An 8281-nucleotide genomic window follows, 5' to 3' on the forward strand; every position below is an offset into this window, starting at 1 on the left:
TTAAACGGTAGAAAAGGTGCTGTAAGTTAAAAATTCCATTTATTCGCCAGAACTGAAAATCCGATTACAAAATTTGTCTTGACAAGAGTGGAGTGAATGAATTTATTTAAAAACAAATAAAAACATTCCAATACAGGCGAATCTAGGAAACAGGTTGTTGCCACCACTTGCCTTGTATCCTCAGGGCAATCGTCGCGTTCATTTGAATAAGCTTTATCCAGCATGCATGCAAGATCATCTACAAACGAACGGAAAAACAAACAGACAATGGAGACATTGGTTTATGGATCAGTTCCTGACATGCAAAATGGGCATTGCGAGATCATTTCAATATTTGCATTTCTTATGTTTACACGAAGCAGGTTGAAAAAGTACACACACAACGCTTAAGACTGAGCATTTTTTATTGAGAGTTCATACAAAAATTCATACACAAAAAACACACTAAAACGGAAACCATCTCGAATGGTTCCCGAAGGGAACTTGCCCCGTTCCGTTTCACATCAACACGTACGTGGCGTCGGTGGTAAGACCACAGTTGTTGTCCTTTACCGCCATCAGCGCGTACCCATCGTTGCCCCAGTAGTTCGACCACGAGTTCTTGATCAACCAGTAGTCCTCACCGTTCAGCTTGCCGTACCCGACGGCCAGCACGGCATGATCGAGCCCGTCCAGCGTGTTCTTGCACTCCGGCTCGTAGTACACGCCGTTCGAGTAGAAGCTGAACGACTTGTGGCCCGCATCGATCGCGATCGATAGCGGTCCGTGCTTGAACAGTGCCACCTTAAACGCATTCGCATCACCGGACGTCACGTTCACCCAGCCGGTGATCGGTGCGTAGAGCGTCATGTTTTGCACGTGGCAGTATCCATCCTGGCCGAGATAGCCCCCGTATTCGTCCTCCATCGGAACGCCACCGACCTCCATCATCCACTGGTACGCACGGAAGTCCTCACCACCGTCGCATCCGTTGTTGCCGTAGCCCCAGGAGCAATCGATCAGCGCCTGCTGCGAGAAGCGCACCAACTTTTGCGTCTTGCGGAAGTACGCACCCTCGATGTGTCCGATCGTACCGAACGACCAGCACGATCCGCACACGGATTGATCCTTGACCGGGGTGACCGCACCACTGATGCGCCAGTCCCAGGTGTCGGGCAGATCGTCGAGATAGTCCTTCGGGTCGTAGGGGAACGGACGGCCACCGTTGTGTACGCCGGACGAACGGAATCCACGCAGCGCTTTGATTTCCTCCTCGGTCCGATCGGTTAGATGGTTCACGGCCACGGTGAAGCCCCGACTGGCCCGGTTGTGCGAGTGAATGAAGCGTAGATTCTGGCGGAACACGTTCAGACGCTTTTCGTGCTCCAGCTCGTTGCCGTACGCTTTCTGGTGCTTGTTCTTAAACCGACTGAATTCGTCGTGCAGATGTTCCTCCGAGCGTGGATGAATGAATTCCTGCATTGGGTTGAAGGTGGCGTAGTGGCCACTTCCGGGACCCGGGAAGCCAACGCACGGATCGCCTAGATGGTGGAGAGAAACAAGCGTTCCGATCAAAATGCTTTCGTTCCAACTGTATTTACCCAAAATGGAAACTTACTCAGCTTAACCTCGAACACATCCTCCGGAATATCCTCATGATCGTACGACTCGTAGTCGAGATAGTAGTGATCGTAGTGCGATCCGAGCAGCGTGTTGTAGCCCTTCATCTCGTAGCGCACCGGAATCGGCATGCGGGCGGCCGGATACTTCGGCGACTTTACGTACCGCACCCACAGCTTGTAAACGTTGCGCTTCTGGCCGATGACCTCGGTCAGCCCGAACATATCGCACTGATACCCGGAACACTCCTCGGTGCCTGATAAGCGGATCAAAACAAGCGGAAGGAACACATTAGTCACCGACAAGGGACGGCTCCAGTTATGTGGACGCCACGGATCCACTTACCGAGCAGCGTAAAGTCCTTCACGTACGGCAGGATGCCCTGCACCTCGATGGCGTTATCGGTCGTTCCGTTGACCTGCAGGCAGGTCTCCTTGTTTATCTGGTCCTTCGTGCTGACCGGTGCCAGCTTCAGGCTGACGCCGAAGTCCCCCTGCTTTGTGAGCTGGTACGTCTTGACCATGCCCCCGTAGTAGTCGATGCGCGATCGGCCATTCTTTTTGTCGTACCAGGCGTAGAACGGTTCGCTGATTTCGGCGTACGGAATGGTCAGCACACCGCTCACGGCGTACACTTCCGGCCATTTGGGGGGCTTTGTGGCAAGTGCTGAGGTGGGGAAAGGAAAACAGGGGGAGTATGTGTTAATATTTCACGGCTTCTAAAACATACAATGTAAATTATATATTATATTGGAAAGATAAAGTAGAAATAGGAAACACAATTTGTCTGTAACGTCCATTTTATGTTCTCCAAGTTCATGACCTTAAAGGTAAAATGGTGGAACAGATGGAGAACCATTTTGTATGAAGCGCCACAATTTTTTTTTCGGGTTAACGGAACGGCGCTTAACCTTCTTTTTGTTGGCGTTCGTGGCGTAAATAGGAACACAACCGTCGTCAACAACCGTGCCGGGTCATCGAGGGTCAAGCCAAGCGTCCGATAAGTGGATGCTGGTGCTGGTGAGCCTTTTCTCAACCGAAGCGAGATCAACTCGAGGCGATTAATATGTTCCCCGTGGCGAATGCAAGGTGGTAACGTTCTGGTGCGTCCTTACGAAAACTACTTACCACTTGCCGCAAGGCAGCTTAACACTAGCAACAGAAACTTCATCACAAAACGTAGTTAAACGACACACTTAAAAAACCAAACTCCACCTAGCACCACGGAACGGAACTTGCAGAACCTCAAACTAAAACGCCCTTCCTGCTTGGCCGTGCCAGCACAACTGACCCGATGCCGATGGGCCGGTTCGTTAAAAACCTTCGTAATGAACACGCCGTAATGCCCGTTCGTGTGCAACGGAACCGAGAATCAGAATACAAAGGCGCAATATTCGCGCCGTCCTATTCTTCCGTCGGAGGAATTGATTTAAAGGCATCACGTTAGCTTAGTGAAGCGTGGGGTTCGGAAAGGGTTTTTCAATTTGTTGGATGTTTCTAACGGCGGCCGATTCGAAATGCACGCAAACAAAAATCAAAAGAGACCAAATTCATAAAAAAAACTTCTCAGCGGGAGGTGACTCGTAAACATCGGGATTCTTTTCTTCAATTTCTTACAAATCCTTTTCCTATGGTTCATTTTCTCTCGCCCATCGGAGAACGGAGCAATATGAAGCCGGTTTTACTTGTTCCCTCAATCGTGGGCCCTTTCGTTCCATGTTCACACACGTGTTACACGGTGCTGGGTGGAGGATTAAAGTTCGTTCCGTTTGCCGATGGTCGAACGGTTACGTGAAACATGACAAACTATTAGATCAGCTGTGGCCAGATATAAGAACCGAAAACGGAGCATAAAAGAAATCATAACAAAGGGCAGTAATTTTATGTTGAAGTGAAAATAAAATGATGTTTGAAGTATAATATACAATTTATAGGTTGCTTTTGTGCATTTGTTTTTGTTAATATTACGAGTTTTATATAATCTATTTTCTTTCTTTGACAATGGTTTTTTTTAAATTACACTTATGTTATTCATTGTTTTGTAATCTAATCCCTCTAGTTAATAGTATTTCAAATAATCAATATAACAGACAGAAACATTCGGAATAAATCAGAAACCAGTCCTTTCAAAGGGTTAAATTACAATAGAAAATATTATTTAATATAATTGTTTAATTTGAGCTGAATTATATTTAGAACCACATTTTCTACAAATCTAAAATGTTTATCAGACATGTTTGAATTTACTCATGAAAAACATTTCCGTCAAAAAGGTAAGAGCTATGCTGCTCTTTAATCCAATTAGATCTGCTAGTTTTCACTTCTCAGAGTCGATATTGGTCGGAATGGCAAGAGAAAGTTTAAAAATTCATACCTGTGTTCAGGATAAATATATTAAACCAGACTAGTGTGTGAATCGTTTCGGATGGGTTTTAAGCAGAACTTCTAGCACGGGTTTGAATACGTTTTTAAAAAGTTTTTTACAATTGCACAAAGCGAAATTTGATGGGTGAGACATTTACCTCCCCACATACATGTGTTGATTTATTAGCCGTAAAACTACTATAACTTACATACACTCTAAGCGACTTGTTCTGCAGCCGCATCCTCAAATGGTTCGTTTGGTAACTTAGCAGAGTTCTAAAAGAGACAGAAAATAAGAAAAATGTTGAGAAAAATGGAATCAGCGTTAGTTTACCCCATTTGTCTTACCAGCTTTCTCGATCGGTTTTCCAGCACGTTGTACGCAAAGTGTCCAATACGGAGTGCAGCCGGAAGCGCTACACCCTGCATCCGATAGAAAAACTTTGCATTTTCATTCGCGTCCCGAATGGGATGCGCCGCCGAGATCGTACACCTCCCGAGAAGGCCCGTCGAGCCCATCATCGGACCCTTGCTGATGTCGAGATGGTCACCAACGCGGTACACCGTCACCTGGCCATTGTTTCCCGCGGCCACACTCGGAATCTGCTCGCGCTTGAACGGATTATCGCTGAACATTTCCACCGCCAAATCGCTGCTCACGTCCAGCCGCTCGATGGGTAGGTCTTTCTGGGAAAGTTTGATCATTTCGATCGAGAGAGTCCGAAGCTCTGACACAGTTGGGTTCCAGTGTTCTTGTGCGAGCACGACGTCGTGCACAAAACTGCCAGATTTTACTACAATGAGGAAGAAAGCGTGTGTCATTAGAAGTCACTGGGAGAATCAGCCCGAATCACTTACTGTTTGGTTTGGGGAAACTGTGAAGGTAGAGACCCGCTTCCGGTTTAAAGCTCGCTTGCAGAACGGCACCGAGTAGAAAAGAGCAGGATCGCCAAAACACTTTGTTTGCCAGGTGTGGTTCGGGTGAAGTGAAGTTTAGCAACTGAAGGGTACACGAATCTCGCAGCGGCCGTCGCATATCCCATGGGGTTTTGTTGTCCAGCAGGGCCAAAGCCGATTGGCGACAGTATTTTTCTCCAATATCTGGGGGCAAAGTTGAGAAACAAAACTAAGAATAGATCTTCACTGGTTCGCTTCTCCGTCGACAAACTTACGCCGGGCACAATCGTATGGTGTGGAAAGTTCTCGGTTCATTATGAGCGTTGTATCGTTCGGTAGGCCAAGATATCGCACCTCTATTTTCTCAATGCGGCCAACATTTTCCCGCTGCCGTTGCTGCTCTTCGGAAAACAGTTCACTAGCTTTTGTTGATACTTGCGATGATACCGAAAAATGCTCTGCAATGCGAAAGATGTAGGAGTTATTTATCAGGTTTTAAACCCTTCCCTCACTGTTAGTGTTTTACTTTTCACTAAATGACGTAGTTGAATCGCAGGGGACCTTAGTTTACCGATGTTTAGCGACATTTTGAGTGGATTTTAAAGAGAATATGGTATTTTAATGTTGTGTTAACCGCGTGCCGGGTCAGCCAGCTTATGTCACATTTGTTTTGATTACAAGAGTCAAGGTGTCACTAAGCACTGTAGGTTAAAGGCAACATTACTTGACATTTAGTTGACAGTTTCGTTAAGATAACCAGCTATGCACTATAAACCGTGGTATTTTCAATTTCAAATCTGTCCAGGAATCGCTGTTGAAAATGTACAAAACATAATAAAAGAAATAGAAAATGCATCAGAAACCTATTTAAATCGTAAACTACATTTTTCCAAAGTGTGTTCATAATCTGCTTTTAACGAACGTTGAAAATTCGTCCAAATTTTAAGGTTACGACAAAATACACTAGAGGACGTTTACGACATTCAATTTTAAACTAAAACCGTTAACGTCGCTTTTCTGTTGTGTTAATTTATTTTTCGTATTTTAAATTACACAACCAAGATAAATTCGTTCATGAAAAATTGAAGTAAACTTGTCTTTTGATTTTCCTTATGCATGTTGTAAGTTCGTTATAAGTTCCTTGAAAAAAGAATTAACTAGAACGGATACAGCGATTGTTCATCCACTGGAAATGGAATTATTAAAAATAAGTTAAAACTTAAGTTTTGTGTCTTTCTAGTTATTATTTGGTTTATTTTGTAGTTGGGAATGGATCAGTAGTTATTGCACATGTTTAAGGAAATAAATGCTAGTTGATTTTTCAGTTCTACTATCTGTTCAGCTTCACGCATCCTCGCTCTAGCAAACTGACAATCATCGGGATGCATTAAATGCGGGAGTCAATTTGCTGCCTCTTTCAAGTTAAATGCATTCTGTTATAAACATAATATCCCTCGCTCCGGATAAACAAACTCACTTACCATACCTTTCGAGGCACACGTACAAACACTAAACGGTCAACAGATACGGTCATGCGTGCGTAATTATATCCTTTTTGCCAACCGGACGGCTCGTTGGACGGGATGACCGCTCCGGTGTGGTGTGGGTAGGAAAGTGTTCGTTATTTGTTGATAAATAAAACACATTCAGCAAGGATGCGTACCGAGGGCTGCATGCAGCTAGCCAGAATAATATAATATGGCGGCCGGGCGATTCGCGAGCCGCGTGGCTGAATGTGGCGCCAGTTATTTTCCACAAATGGCAATTCGACCAGTGCCTTCTTGCCCGGCGCCCAGGCCAACGCAAATACTTACGCCGCGCAGCCTATTTTCAATAAGTACACTCGCGAAACACTAGCTCAGCGACGCGCTGGCATTTGAACGGATGTGGTGGTATTAAATTATGCTCCCACCGTGGACGGTCGCAAATTTATGTACGGTTTGGAGATATCGATCTTTTTTTTGGAAGCTGTTTACTTCGGCGGGACACCAGCCACCGCAGGTCCGAATTATAACGTCACCTATTGGACGTGAGAAGTCATTTCCGAAACTCCAAAAGCACTGCTTGCAAACAGGTTTAGATAAACGCTAACCCTTTCAGGGTTTGTTTTAGTTCTAAACCAATAGTTTTCATCGTTTATTGTTGTTTAGAGAAACATATTTATTCTTAAAGTTCGTTATTTAAATACAGTCAAAATAGAAAGTTTGAAGTCGGTTTTCCATGGGTTCGGAACATCATTTTAAAGAGAAGATCCAATATTCTGTTACAATTTTTATAGACAAAAATCATGATACGTCTAACGGCTTTGTTCCTTTAAAAATATTTATTGTGTTAGTTTTTTTTTATAAGTTTCTATTTTTGTGGTAGAGGAAAAAGCGTTGATCACCGAAAGGATTAGTTAGTCTATAGGCCTACAGGTGCAAACGATAGCTGCGTCTGGCAAACTCTTCGGACGCGGATGCTCCAAATCCGGCCACCCAGTAGTGGTTTAGAAGATTTTTATTATTCTCATGGCACGGCGGCCACAACTATCCTGCCATGAATGCACTTTGGCATGATTAGTGACCTTTTCGGTGGTATCCACCGGAAGTGCATGTTCGTGAGAGTGCGTACGCCCAAAATAGTGCTGGTGGTCATTGAGAGTTGGATAGATTTTTTCGCTCCACATTTATTTGAACGCTTATTAACCTCGGATTTTCGACTGTTTCGATACTTCCCGCCAATACTAGCGTTTGGGGATTATGTTTAGTGAAGCCGCATCCTTTGACCTGGAATGTTTAGGGTCCAACGGGGAAGGATATGTATTTACCGAACTGCAAGTAGATTTAAACTCACGAACGGAGTGATTATTTTAGCGGATTGTGGAGTGAATTTAGTGGTCAGCTTTTAGAAGAGGGCGTTTTAATTCCTCGCTAAGCTACCGGTTGCGATTGATCGATGGGAGAGAACAGATTCCCTAAACCTCTGTAGTAGCCTTTGAGGGGTGGATAATGGACATTCTAGCACATATTTAACATACGTTCGTCATTCACCAAAATGGCCGGAAAAGGATATAGGAATGCACTTTAGATGCAAGTGTATTACATTTAGCTTCGGTATGTCCTGCATAGTTTAACAAACCAGTTAATGGAATGATAAAATAGCTCGTATTGATATACATTTTAAATTGAAACAGATCGAAGCACCATTAGTTTTTCGCTGTATGTCAAAAAGGCTAGGCGAATAGTGTTGGTTTCACTGTTACACTCGGAATTAAAATGTCTTTTTATCAGCTATAATAGAGATGTTCGAGGAAAATGTATAATGGCGAACTAAAAATGTACATCGCATACGAAACAAACATTAAACAAATTGTTTCTTTTGTGAAATATTATCAAAAGTTTCCGATTTTGTATTTTTGTATATGTGGTAAAATATGTAAG

At 44.1% G+C, this 8281-nt stretch overlaps 2 protein-coding genes across 2 annotated transcripts; both read right to left on the reverse strand.

The window, feature by feature from the left end:
* Nucleotides 1–386: 386 nt before the first annotated feature.
* On the reverse strand, nt 387–2886 carry LOC131287547 (digestive cysteine proteinase 1). The gene is made up of 4 exons (XM_058316605.1): nt 2727–2886; nt 1945–2265; nt 1598–1855; nt 387–1520 (listed from the first exon to the last, which is right to left on the reverse strand). The coding sequence occupies exons 1-4, from the start codon at nt 2767–2769 to the stop codon at nt 499–501; spliced, it is 1644 nt and encodes a 547-aa protein (XP_058172588.1). The 5' UTR covers nt 2770–2886; the 3' UTR covers nt 387–498.
* A 1292-nt stretch (nt 2887–4178) lies between these two features.
* LOC131287565 (large ribosomal subunit protein mL39) lies at nt 4179–5522 on the reverse strand. Its single transcript, XM_058316625.1, has 5 exons — nt 5386–5522; nt 5135–5317; nt 4821–5063; nt 4311–4756; nt 4179–4238 (listed from the first exon to the last, which is right to left on the reverse strand). Exons 1-5 carry the CDS (start codon nt 5444–5446, stop codon nt 4179–4181), a joined length of 993 nt encoding a protein of 330 aa, XP_058172608.1. The 5' UTR covers nt 5447–5522.
* Nucleotides 5523–8281: the final 2759 nt, after the last annotated feature.

The sequence above is a fragment of the Anopheles ziemanni genome, chromosome 3 (genome assembly GCF_943734765.1).
Source record: "Anopheles ziemanni chromosome 3, idAnoZiCoDA_A2_x.2, whole genome shotgun sequence".
NCBI classification, from domain to species: Eukaryota; Metazoa; Arthropoda; class Insecta; order Diptera; family Culicidae; genus Anopheles; species Anopheles ziemanni.

Excerpts from the sequence above, each read along its gene's own strand:
- LOC131287565 (XM_058316625.1), bottom strand. The coding sequence starts at position 5,446 with ATGTCGCTAAACATCGGTAAACTAAGGTCCCCTGCGATTCAACTACGT. Across the intron at positions 4,757-4,820 it reads CAGTTTCCCCAAACCAAACA|TAAAATCTGGCAGTTTTGTG; the intron begins GTAAGTGATTCG and ends TCCTCATTGTAG. Across the intron at positions 4,239-4,310 it reads AAAACCGATCGAGAAAGCTG|AACTCTGCTAAGTTACCAAA; the intron begins GTAAGACAAATG and ends TGTCTCTTTTAG.
- LOC131287547 (XM_058316605.1), bottom strand. The coding sequence starts at position 2,769 with ATGAAGTTTCTGTTGCTAGTGTTAAGCTGCCTTGCGGCAAGTG. Across the intron at positions 1,856-1,944 it reads GAAGGACTTTACGCTGCTCG|GCACCGAGGAGTGTTCCGGG; the intron begins GTAAGTGGATCC and ends TCCGCTTATCAG. Across the intron at positions 1,521-1,597 it reads TGTGTTCGAGGTTAAGCTGA|GCGATCCGTGCGTTGGCTTC; the intron begins GTAAGTTTCCAT and ends TCCACCATCTAG.